We start from the raw sequence: 13,627 nt of genomic DNA on the forward strand, positions 1-13,627 counted from the left end.
TACTTGCTAATAAATTCACGTCCAGACAAAAACAGCATGCCATTTGAACATTCTTAAACCTTCTTTAATGCAATTTGGGAAAGTCATTCTCCTTTTTTTTTTAAAAAAAGTCACATATTGGTAGAAATGATGCCACTTATGTACATGTCCATTCCTTGATGCAAAGAGCTCAGAATGCTTGGGTATCACTCATTTTCATCTACATTAAATGCTTTAATTCATGCTCTACTGCATTCAACAACTTGCTTCATGTCAACAGAAGATTGTTGTGATGAATAAGTACTAGCTGTTAATGGCAAGATACTGAAATACACATTAAAACTACAATGTTAGGGAGTTTAAGTAGTCTATTTTCATTGGGTTGCATAATGAAAATCATGCCATACTCCACAGGCTTGGTATGGCTTATGACAGTCATAAGCTTCATATGCCAAAACCATATGAAAGCTTACCTTAGATGATAATATACATTCAAAAATCCTTACTGTGCTACAACTAAGGAAAAGAGAGAGAGAGAGAGAGAGAGAGAGAGAGAGAGAGAGAGAGACATGTTGTAAGCATTAATAAAATGCTAAAACCAAAGTTGAGTACTTGGATGAAATTATGGTCACAATTATGATGAGGTGATTTCATTAATCCTTAGTCAGGTGAAAAGTACAGGAAAATAGAAGCGCATGGAATGAAGGGCTGGGATCCAGTCACTTCAAAAGGATCATTAATAGGTAAAACATTTATTAATATGCACAACCACTTTGCCTGAACAGGTGGCAAAGCCAATTCGACTGTAAAGTGAATAATTATGGTAACAGTTTCCAAACCATTAGCTAAAGAAACCCCCCTACAACATATATATATTGTGTTTTTCAACAACAGAAAAACATGGACAATCAACAAAGCATTAGTATACATATATATATGTTGAAATTCTAAAAGGCAAAATTATCAAGTGGATATAGAAATTAGACTATTCTAGAATATTGTATTCTGAACTGACTATATATGACTGATCTAACTAAATGCAAGGCTTAAAAAAACAGGCTAGAAAGTGACTATACGTGCAATCTACAAAACTTTTAAAGAAAGAGTCCTAATTCTTTCCTCTTTCGAAAGTTGATGTTATCTCTAGAAATTCAGAGAGCAAACATTGTAAACTCAGGCATGGGTCTATGTCATTAGAGTTTACATCAGGTTGTTCACCTAGCCCCAAAGAACCTCTTAATTTGCTCTTCCAAATAGGGGATCAATCATACATATACTGTAGGACTCATTTATCACTTAATACATTTAGTAATGGAGCCTAGAATTTTCTTTCCTTTTAAATTCATGAATATATGAAATAATCTTGGTCCCACGAAATTATCCAAAATGTTCAACGGATAGATGGGTTACAGACATTCTACTAGAGAATTTTTCATTGGAAAATCTTAAATATGAAAGTTTCCAGATATTGGATTCAACCAGTCCAAATAGTTTTTTATCTGTGTCCTCTCCCCATCAAAAATGCCCAGAACAATTTTTCTACAACTTAGCAATGGAAAAATGTTCAATTTTCTGAACTTCAACGTGAATCTAACGAACCCACACTGGAAGCTATCTTAAAGGAAGAACATCTCTCTCTACACTTGAAAATATTAAAGAAATGCCAAATGATTCCCAAATTTTGGTAACCTTATATCTAAAATGAGGTCATCTTCAAATGTGGCTTTCTGGCTTTATTTATGGGAACCTGTGGTATGGTCCTTAGTTTTCTGACAACACTTATTCCTATATTACCTAATATCCTTGAATAATTTTGCCTTCCATGTTCATGGCATAACCACTGTATGCCATGAGCTGCTAAGAAATACATTTAAAAGCAAATGAGAAAGACAAGCTTTACATGCAAAGTGCGATTTCATGTAAGAGGAATGGAATGGAAAGAAGAAATATCCAGTGGGATATGAACTTATAAAACCTGTTGCTGCCCCGCCAGGAAGATTGGTTGTCCAGGGGAATTTACTCCTTGATATATCACTGCAGAATTAGAATATTTGCACCAGTATTTATTTATTCTCGGTTGACAGTCTTACTTTTTTTTTTTTCACAGCTTAACTTGATTCAAGTCACCTATTATCAGATAACAATCTGATGATAAATAATGGTGGCTTTACTTTTAGGACCAAAAGCTTTTACTAATATATCACAGTTGATATCTTATTATGAATTTATATACTAGAATACATTATTTATGTTATTAAATTCAATTACTATACAATTACTAGAAAGAATATAGCATTTATATGCATAACAGTATTCACTTATGGAGGACCCCAAATTTTGAACCATTTTGAAACCATCATTTTATATCATTAGCAACATTCAGGTATTTTCAAAGCATGCAGAAGTGGTATTGGGTTTTTGATTTTTGCGTTCTTGTTTTTTGGGTGTTGGAACATAAGTACCAACAATACCGTGGAACTAATAAGGAGTTTAGAAACCAGATGTGTTTGCAACTATGACCTTAATCTGCCTTTAAAGCTAATAAATAGGACTTCCCTGGCAGTGCAATGGTTAAGCCTTGATGCTTCCAGTGCAGGGGGCCCGGGTTCGCTCCCTGGTCGGGGAACTAGGACCCCACGTGCCACGTGGCACAGCCGAAAAAAAAAAAAAAGCTAATAAATAGCTAAAAGAACAACATTTAAATTTGTATCCACTATCTCAATAGTAAAGTTTGAAATTTTCTAAGAATATTATATGCTTTACATTTAAGAGGGAAAAAACTTAAAAATTTTCTTTCTTTCAATTGTGAATCTACTATCCTGTATTATCTGAGGATGGACAAAAATCATAACAGAGAGAATACTGGTTTTTTAAAGTTACAGAAGGAAAGAATTTTTCCGAGAAGTTTCTCTACTATATTTACACTAGATTTAGGACTAAAAAACTCTTTTGTTGTTGTTGTTATTGTTTACATAAATACCCTAGGCATTTACTACGTTTTTTCTAAAATAGGTATTTATAAAGTTATATCTGACTTTTAGATTATAATTTCTTCATTATAGAGAGGTAGGAAAAGTAAAGACTTTGGTTATCACAAAATGGCAAAATAATGCAATAAGAATGAGAGAAAAGACATTAGGATCATGTCACTCCTTATCTCCTAACGGTGACTCTGACAGCTGTAAGAGTTTTCATCGTATCCCAGAAGGTATTGATTGTCAAGAAAAAAACTTCAGGATACAAATTATTCTCAATTAATATGAAAATTGATTAAGAGGACAATTACACTGAGACTTTTCTACCACATAAATCTTCATGTGTTTTCTTGGTTTACATTACCTGCAACACTTCTGAAAACTAGTATAAATGAAATGCATACCTACAAATGGAAATTCTCTAGTGAGATTTTTAAAGGAATGGGTTATAATATGTGTATGCTGAATTCTACATGTGTAATATTAAATACTAAATTAGTAAATTTACATATACATAGAAAGTTTCACAAAAATAGTTAAATTCCTCAACTGCAGTTTCATTAGATGCGTTTTTACATGAGGCTTCTATTTATCTAAGATGGACTACATCACCAAAGTAATACCCCTTTGACTTGATTCATTGTTACCATGCTGTGCACATACCACAATTCATTGAAATTAATAGTGCTTTAGTTAACAAGAATTGCAAGAGATGAAAGTAAGTCAACTTACAAAATCAAGTAGCCATCACAAATAAGAGTGAGTTCAGAATGTAAAAATGTCTTCTCTCCCCAAACCTTCTCCCTCCTTCCTCCCCTCCCCCAGAAAATGTTGGCAAGTAATTGGGATTTGGCAGTAAGCACAATAATTAAATGATTTTCTTTCAGTTCAGTCTACACAAGATCTGGGATGTCATACCTTTCACCTCCAGTTTGCATTCGATCTCCATTGCCCCAAGGTCATTGACTGCTTTGCAGCTGTAGGTGCCTCCGTCATAGGGGCTGGGCTTTCGAATCTCCAGAGTACAGACCCCCTGGTTGCTGAACATCCTGTATCTTGGGTCATCCACGATAGCAACTTTGTTTTTCATCCAGGTAATTTTGGGCTGAAGATGGAAGCAAATTAGGGCAAAACATATCTGTACTTAGCCTAATAATAGACCATCAAAGCCAGTGACAGAATTTTAAAGCATGGCTTAGAAAGAAACTACTACATCTAAGAAGAATCCACGTCAACTTGAGAACCGTTTCTCTCAGATTAAATTCTACTTAATGCTTGGCAAGAAAGCGAAGGGGCAGTTCTGAAGAAGCCAGCCAGATTTGTTCAGAGGACAGCCCTGGGGCAATCTTCCCCAAGATTCAGTTACATTTAAATTTGATCTACAGGTCCATGAGGTTAACTCATCCTGGAGAGTGTATATTGCTCAGTGTTTTTCAAAGAATCCCTGTAAGGCGCCATCACCAGCCAGTTTTCTCTACTTCCTTTCCCTGATATGCTTTTCTAATTCTTTATGGGCTGCTTATGCCTCCTCACCATTTAATCTCTCTTCTGACATCTGTTTTCATCACCTGGTGGCAATGGATGGATCTATTCCAAACGGATAATCCCAGATCAATCGCCCAGGAAGCCTACTCCATTCTGCTTGACTTCTGAACTACAGTTGATACCACTGACTTGCCATTTCTTTTTCATATTGTCTTCTTCTCCCTTCTGTAAATGCACACCCTCCACACTCTCCCTCTTATTGATTTTGTCTTGCTCAGACCCAAGAGACAGCACTTCTCAGTGTCCTTCACACCGTCCTCTTCCTCCTTCCGCCTTTCAAATGGGAGTACTTCCTGAGGCTCACACCTTGCTCCTTGACATTTTGCTTCACTACTCTCTTTCGTTTGATATTCCTTTCTAGAGCCTTGGCTCCAAGGGGTGGGATGCAGCGTCCCCATGCTTGGGTCACCCAAACCAAGAGTCACAGCCCTTGCCTTTCTCCCAAGCTCTGGCGATGTTCTCCTTGCCTCCTGGTCGTTCCCGCTTGAATGTACCAACATCACCTCCAATTAAACATGAATTCAGCATCTTCCTCCCACCCTCAGGCTGTCTTCTCCCTATGACTTCTCTATTTCTGCTCATGGTATATGCAGGAAAAATATCACTGTTTGCAATTTTTCCAAATTCTAGGGCACTTTCTCTCAGTGCCACCCAGGGATAGATAGCTCTATGGGCAACATTCATTCATTCATTTGCTGTTCTTTTCAAATGCCAGCAACATGAAACCTGAAATCCTTTCTAAATCTCTTCAGTCAGATGCAATCTCTCCCTTCCTGGTACTCTGTACCCTTATCACTGTACATTCGAATTCTGCCTTGCACTATAGTACAATTATTTGCTTTACACTATTACAGGAAGCTTGATAAATCAATATCACCATCTAATTTTTCAGGTGACACAATATTACTTCCATCTCTTTATCTCTCCGTTCTTTTAAAAATAAGTGGTTTGGTTTTTCCTTAGAAAGTATCCCTTAGTTAGTAAAGAAATATAAATATTTTTTCTACATTTAAATAGTGTCCTTTATTATCCACCAATACCACCACCCTGTACCCCCCTCCGTATCCCAGAAAAAGACACAAATAGCAGTTGGAAGCTCAGTTTATATTACTACTTATAATTATGACAGAGTGAATATAAAAGAGGGGGTTTGGGATTAATTTTTAAATTTAATTAATGTGATTAAAAAAACCCAAAAACATGGTACCTTAGGATTTCCTCTCACACTGCAGTTCAGGGTGGCATTGTAACCAGCTATGGCGTAGGTGTTGACCAATGGCTGAGTAAACATGGGTGCCTCTGTGAAATTGAAGTCTTCATACACTGGATTTTTGTAGATTTTACCTTAAAAACAAGCATTAGAGATATACAAATTGGCCTGAGAATATATTATTCTTAGCATACTTGACTCACGTTGAAAACTTCCCTGAGCTTAGAAAAACATGGGTGAAGGCCACAGGGCATTCATTCAGAAGGATACCAATGTACAGCCCATCACACACAGGAAAGAAACCCAGAGGGGTCATCTGGAACTGAAATAAGTATTGGGAAGAATTCAGTGTCTGGGTGTTTTGCTCAACAATGTGCTTTAATGTGAAAGTAACGAGGAAGGGCAGGAAGGACACGGTTTATGAGGAAATGAAATGACAGGGGTGGAATCCAACTTCTCCTTTCATTGAAAAGTGGCTCTCCTGTGTAGCATCCTTGAAGGTATCCAAGAATAAAAGTAACCCAAGCTCTAAAAGTAAATGGTGACTTTTTCCTACCCCTGTGATCTTAGCCATTGAGAGACCCACTACCCAGATGTTGCCATGAATGAAAGCTTGTACGTTAAAAAATGCAATCATAATATAATTTTCCTTAAAATATTTTACTTGTAAGATTAACATTTTGGTTGGACGTTCTTACCATAATTTTATTCATTTATTTATTATTTTTTATTTCTTACGACAATAGAAATTTATTCTTTCACAGTTCTTGAGGCCAGAGATACAAAATCAAGGTGTTGGCAGGGCCACGCTGACCCTGGAGATTGCAGCAGGGAATCTGTTCCTTGCCTCTTCCAGCTTCTGGTGGCTGCCAGCATTCCCTGGCCTGTGGCTGCATCTCCTTACCATAATTTTAAATGTGTGTTTATGATATTCTTATCCCCTTTCACCACATCTCTTTTTCTTTCTGTCTTCTCTGTCTCATCACTGAAAATCAAGGTTCCCAGATGTCCAGCCCGCTTCCAACTCACCATCCTTGGCAATCAGGGCACTCTCTTTTGTCATTGTTGCATCCTCACTGAGGCCGCACATGTTTTCAGCAAACACCCGGAAGTAATACTCATTTCCGATAACCAGTTCAGTAATGGTGGCACTGGTTCGGTGATAATGCTCAATGACAGTGAACCACTCCTGAAAACAAAAATAAGAATTTGAGGAAAATCACTTAAAAATGCACAGCTATTTCACCTGTTGATTCAAATAAATAACAGGGATGTTGCATTAACTAAGAGGAAAAAAGAGCACTAATTTTTTATACTGAGGGTAACAGAAATGTATATTTAATTTGTTTAACGCTTTATAATTGATTTACACTTGACTACGTCATTTAATCTTCATTTACACATTAGATTCATTTACCCTAGATGTGGATGGAAGAAATTTTCATATATTGAGGTATGAAGAAGTCATTCTGGCTTATATGTGGTTTAACTTAAACTTTATGCTAACTAGAACAGCCCGTTTTGGGGCCTAATAAACATACATTGTACATCTGCTTTAACCATTTAAAGAAAAGCATGCACTGTCCAGAAGTGAAGAAGGTCTCTTTTGAAGATCCAGATAAATGCCTCCTTTCCTGGGACATCAATGCTTGTACTCCTTCCGTGATAAAGCTCCCTTCCTCGGGCACCAAAGTCATAATGACTTGCTGTGTATGTGCTGAACTGTCTCTTTTGGAAACCTTGAAGGAATGTATCTCTGTCATATCTGAGGTTCTTTGTTCAAACAAGGTTAAAAACTGTGCTGAAAGCTATGCTTCTGTGGAGCAGTTCCTCAGAGCTGTCTGAGAGGCTGTCTGCCGGGCTATAGTCCTCTGTCCTCTCCTCTATTCTTTTTTTTGGTATGCGGGCCTCTCACCGCTGCGGCCTCTCCCGCTGCGGAGCACAGGCTCCGGACGCGCAAGCTCAGCGGCCCTGGCTCATGGGCCCAGCCGCTCCGCGGCATGTGGGATCTTCCCGGACCGGGGCACGAACCCGTGTCCCCTGCTGCCGGGGACCAGCCCCAGCTGGACAGGTTTTACCCAAAGGGGAGACGGAGTCGGCGTGGACAGAGCACAAGACACCTCAAAGGATGCAAGGATCTGACAAATTTATTTTCATGATTCCGTAGTACTTATACTATAAAGTAATCTCATTTTCAATCTAAATAAGCTTATTCCCATACCAAAAAAATCCCTTACATGAGCCATAGAAGAAAAGTAATTTACATTAGCAAATTACATCAGCAGGTTTCAAAATTAGATGTTCTTGTACCTGTATGTTCTATTCAATCAGCCAGTTATTCAAAGCACAAACTCAAGCACATTATTCTTTTAACAACTCTCAAGGGAGGGCGTTGTACCTTTGATCACCAAGTTCCTTTGTAAAATACTTACAAAATATAATCTGTGCTTTATATCTATTTCTATACAAAAAACAATTAAACTTATTAAAGATTGCCAAATAGCCTACTCTATCTAATTTGCTATACCCCATTATAGCATAAAACTTTCCCACCACCATACCCAAGTGTTTTTTAACATATCTTTAGTTCCCCAGGAGGGCCATAACTCATTTTGTCTTCTAAAGTAAGCTTTTACCACACAAATGCTCCTATATATTTCCCTGAACCCAATGCCCTAGCCTGGGAATGGGGATTTCAGGTGTAGTCTTTAAGGGAGCCGGGGTGATCACAATCTTTTTTAGTTTTACCCTAATTCAGGGTCTTTTCCTAAACCCTCCACCAAACTATGAATAATATATCCCAATACTAATAGCAATCCCATAAAAATCACCTTAAGCAAGAGTAGAGGAGAACAAGGGAACCACGCAGAGGAGAGCTTTGCTTCTCCATATTTGTACCTGACAGTACCAGCTTTGCTTGGCACTATGGGTCTCGTCCGTGCTGAGACTCAAAGGCACTTCCTATATGGCTCCCGGCACCCTGCATCGGCAGGCAGACTCTCAACCACTGCGCCACCAGGGAAGCCCTCCTCTATTCTTATAGTAAATTGGTTATTGATTATTTCCATGGACAATGTCAACTACTATCTTTATATTTTCTACATTACTGTGCAGTGTCTGTCATCTATCTGTCTACCTACCTACCTGCCTATTTATCTTTTGTATAACAAAGTATAATTATAGAATTTTCATGCCAACTTATCTATTCTGAGGGAGAGATGATGCTAAATCACAAAAATTAATATCACCCAATCAACTTGCCTAACATTATTACCACAGGTTCTTTCAATTCTTTGCTCAGATATTACTTCCTCTACTGTTTACCCTCTCACCACTCTACTTTGGTCACACTTTTTCACCTTAACCTGGCTACGTTTTCTTCACAGTACTTGTTACCTTAAATATATGACATACTTACTATTTTACTTGCTTATCTGCTACCTCCCCCACTGGAATGGATACACAGTGATGGTAAAAATGGACTTTTCTTCTCACCCCTGTATTTCCAGTGCCTTCTCACAGCACCTGGTATACAGTAGGTAGCATGCACAAAATAAATGTTCATTGAATACAGGAATGAATGGATGAGCTAAAGCTATATTATTCTTTTTTTTTTGACTTTTCCCTCACCATGTCAAGAAATATAGTGGTTTCAAAGTTTATCTTGCCACCAGTAGAAAACTACATTGTACTAAACCATATTTTTAGTACCACTAATTGAGAAAATACATTTGCTGACAAAAAATTTCAGAAAGGAAAACGATTTTCCTTGCAACTTTTAGGGGCCGTGATCCTCTCTATATTTGGGATATTTTAAAGACACCAGACAATTGTAGTTATGCCCTCCTTTATTTCCAAAGCACTTTATGCAAACCTTTATTCCAACATTTATTATACTGTTTTATCATTTGGTTTTATGTCTTTCTGCTTGCTTAAACTATGAGTGGTCCAAGAGCAGGAGCTGTCTTTTTTTTTTTTTTTTTTTTTTTTTTTTTGTGCAGTACGCGGGCCTCTCACTGTTGTGGCCTCTCCCGTTGCGGAGCACAGGCTCCGGACGTGCAGCCTCAGCGGCCATGGCTCACGGGCCCAGCCGCTCCACAGCATGTGGGATCTTCCTGGACTGGGGCACGAACCCGTGTCCCCTGCATTGGCAGGCGGACTCTCAACCACTGCGCCACCAGGGAAGCCCAAGGAGCTGTCTTTTTGTTTTTGATCCACCAGCTAGAACACTGCTCAACAAATAGTTAATGAATGAATAAATGAATGTGTTGGCATACATCATGAGAACAATGTTTATGGAAGGTATAAAGGACTATAGGAATTTAAGTGAAAAAGAGCATCTGTAGCAACAGTGAGATAGTGGTGTGGTGACCTCCGGGGAAGTGCACTGGGCAGAGCGAGCATCTTCTGGTCTGTAGGCCTGCCCTTGCTGAAATGCACCAGAAACACAAGGGGATGGGATTGGGGTTCCTCTCCTGTCAGCAGGCAGACCTCAGACACACGAAGCAGCAGGAAAGTCCTGGCTCAGCTGGACTTGACTAGATATCTGAGAAGACAACTGTTGGCAATGTGGTGGGGGTGGAAGAATGGGGGGCACCTGGAGGCAGTGTGGTACCCCTGGATTCACTGTCAGTATCTGGACCAAGGTCCAAAGAAGAGCCCTCATTGCTAAGGAAATCCAAGGTGGTCAATACTTCCCCTGCAAAGTCATCCATTGATCTAGCTCTCAAGCTGTCCAGGTTTGGCTGAAACATGTTTCTGTAAATGCCAAGTCTTATTTTGTCATGTAAACCCACCCAGGGGTGGGGGGAAAGACATGCTAGAAATAGTTTATGGAAAGGCAAGGCTTGAAATCCATTCCAGTTACTTAGACTGCTCTTTCCAACCCTCTCCCCTTCTATTAACCCAATGTAACCTTATACCCTAAGTTCTTACTGACATCTAGTAGTGTAAATGCCTGCAGACTTCCTATCAATATCATTTGGTACGATGTTTTACTCTTCCTATGAGAATGAATAGTGGCTCCAAGCCATCCTGTGTCCAAACATTCATTTATTCATTCATTGACTTACAGGTAGAGCAATGGTAGTTGTAGTGGATGGATTCTGATTCAGAAAGACCTAGACTTTAACATTTAAAATCTGGTGATCTAACATAGGTAATAATAATTCATACTCCAACTGAGTTGCTTCTTGAATACTCTAAATGCTTCTCCTCCTCAGGACCTTTGCATATGCTGTTACCTTTAGAATCTTTCTTTTCTAACTGGAATTTTTTTTTTTTTTTAAAGACATCAGTCCATGCTACCAACATTCATTTTACAAGAAGGAAGAAGTTGCATGGGTGCAGATCTGAGTCAGAATCCATAGTGAGTAAATATCTGTTGAACGAATAACTTTACTGAATTCTACTGAGCATTCTGCCAGTTGCTTTATATTGTTTTGGCCTCACTGCGCGACATGCAGGATCTTAGTTCCCTGCCCAGGGATCGAACCCACACCCCCTGCAGTGGAAGCATGGAGTCTTAGCCAGTGGACCTCCAGGGCAGCCCCTGTTTTAGCCTCTTGATAAACAAGCGACGTAAACATCAGTGTCCTTATTTTACAGATGAGGGAAATGAGATCAAAGAGGTTAAGTGACTGTCCATGTGTATGTGGTTTTAAGTGGAAATGCAAGTCCAACTCTTCGCGGCTCCCAAGGCTTTACCCTTTCCACTGTGCCACATCACTTCTCCATGTCCCTCATGAGTTCCTCACCAGAGAGGACCTCATGCTTCCCCCTTTACTTCTGATGAAATGTTATTTTGCTGCTGCGGAACCAGAGAAAGCCAGACCTTACCATGCTCTTCTTGTCGGCCTTCTGGATTGTGTACCCTGTAATGGCAGTATTCCCATCATCCTTTGGTGGTGTCCATGATAGAGCAACATTCTCTCCCCAGACATCGTCGATCTTCACAACTTGGGGTGGACCCGGACGGTCTGTAGGATGAATTCATGGCATCACTGTGAGGTCACTTTCCCCCCAACCTAGACCTTGTTACAGGAGGATATTTTAAAATGTCCTTTCCTTCCTGTATTTCTACCCACGTTTCTTTTGCATTCTTCTTCTCCGGAGAAGTACAATGCACTCCTACTAATCTTATCTGGAAACCCTTGACTTTCATCTTCATGGAAAGAAAAGGATTTTGAAAGGAAAATGTAAATGAAACTTCAAACATCATTAACCATCCCTCCAGGGGCCGACTACTGGCAGTGAGTCACAGGCTACCCTGCCTAATGGGAAAGGTAAGCTGATGCTAGACTTGAAATCATAGAGCCTACCTGGGCTGTGTAGCTCCAGTTTTCGATGAGAGGCCCGAAGCCCACAGTCTGTGAGAGAGGTCCTCTGCTGCACTCAAAAGGCACCTTTAATGGGAGTGAGGAAAACTTATTTCCTCTGCCATCGCTCCCTCCAAGATTCATTTGTATTTATCAGCGTTTCCATGTTATGGAAGTAGAATGCATTCATGAAGAAATAAAGTCTTTCTTCACTTTATTTTCTGCACTATGAATTTCTGTGACCTCTGACCTTCCAGTAAATTGCAGTAACATTCAGAAAGGCCCAAAGTCAAGTAAACGAAAACTTGGGGGGAGGGATAAATTGGAAGGTTGGGACTGAAATATAACACTAGTATATATAAAATAGATAACTAATAAGAACCTACTGGGTAGCACAGGGAACTCTACCCAATACTCTGTAATGACCTATATGGGAATAGAATCTAAAAAGGAGTGGATATATGTATATGTATTCACTCTGCTATACAGCAGAAACTAACACAACATTGTAAATCAACTACACTTCAAGAAAAATTAATTAATAAAAAAGAAAACTAAATCTTCATTGGGAGGTCCCCTCAAAAAAAAATCACGCATAGAGGTTCAAGGAAGGACAATAATATTACGTATCTACATAGTACTTGTTAATTTTTTCAGAGAAATTTCACATCTGTTATCCTTTGCAGTGCAAGCAGTACCCTTTCTGTCCTGAAATATTTTTCAGGTATTAAAATGCAACTATAATTATTTCTATTTGAAATGTCAGATTGAAAAGAATAAATATCAGAGTGCTTTCTCATGTTTTTCTCTCTTTTAAGCAACATTTAACATGCAGTCTTCATGGGCTCCGGGGGTGGAGGGAAACCACAGTGATAATCCTCACTTCCTTTCTACAATTACCAACAATGAGTCTCTACAACCACAGTTTTCTATCTCCTGTTTTCACCAATTTGTCCTACAGACAGATGTCTTCTCCCAGTTCAACTTCCCACTTGCACCCCAGGCAGGTCTGCTTTGTCTTCAAAGTTCACGTTGGCTTTTCAAACACTTGCTCCCCAACAGTAAATGGCTAGATTTTTACCGTCATGGCAGAAACATGAACTTGGGACTAATAAAATAAGTAGGATACTAATTGTTACTATTTATTGAACACTTTGAGCGTGTGAGTGACGTGCCAGGCGCTCGTAACTACCTGGTAAAGTAACTACATGGCAAAGTAGGAAAAAGAAAAAAGTCCTTTGTGGTGTTTCAGAGGGCAAGGCTCTTCCAGACCCAACCACAAGGGCTTCCATTAAAATAGAGCCAGCGCATAGCACAGGGTGATCAGCTCTGTGCTTTGTGTCCACCTAGAAGGGTGGGATAGGGAGGGTGGGAGGGAGATGCAAGAGGGAGGGGATATTGGGATATATGTATATGTATAGCTGATTCACTTTGTTATATAGCAGAAACTAATACAGCGTTGTAAAGCAATTATACTCCAATAAAGATGTTTAAAATAAATTAATTAATTAAATAAAATAAAATGGAGCCAGGCCAGACCCAAGGGCACACAGAACATCCTCAACACTCCTTTCAACTTAACAAAAATCAAGACAGTTTAG

At 39.1% G+C, this 13,627-nt stretch overlaps 1 protein-coding gene across 13 annotated transcripts in view; it reads right to left on the reverse strand.

Moving 5' to 3' along the window:
• MYBPC1 (myosin binding protein C1) overlaps nt 1–13,627 on the reverse strand; it is a 97,551-nt gene that overhangs the window by 1,368 nt on the left and 82,556 nt on the right. For 7 of the 13 annotated variants that reach the window (XM_060164516.1, XM_060164519.1, XM_060164513.1 and 4 more), the window contains 5 exons: nt 11,548–11,687; nt 6,739–6,898; nt 5,707–5,843; nt 3,873–4,059; nt 1,955–2,013 (listed from right to left, as the gene is read on the reverse strand). In XM_060164516.1, coding sequence (XP_060020499.1) covers nt 1,955–2,013; nt 3,873–4,059; nt 5,707–5,843; nt 6,739–6,898; nt 11,548–11,687 — 683 coding nt within the window. Of the gene's footprint in view, nt 1–452; nt 496–1,945; nt 2,014–3,872; nt 4,060–5,706; nt 5,844–6,738; nt 6,899–11,547; nt 11,688–13,627 lie in introns of all 13 variants that reach the window. The other 6 variants (XM_060164524.1, XM_060164520.1, XM_060164514.1 and 3 more) reach the window with 4 other exon arrangements.

This window comes from Lagenorhynchus albirostris, chromosome 11, assembly GCF_949774975.1.
Source record: "Lagenorhynchus albirostris chromosome 11, mLagAlb1.1, whole genome shotgun sequence".
Lineage (NCBI taxonomy): Eukaryota > Metazoa > Chordata > Mammalia > Artiodactyla > Delphinidae > Lagenorhynchus > Lagenorhynchus albirostris.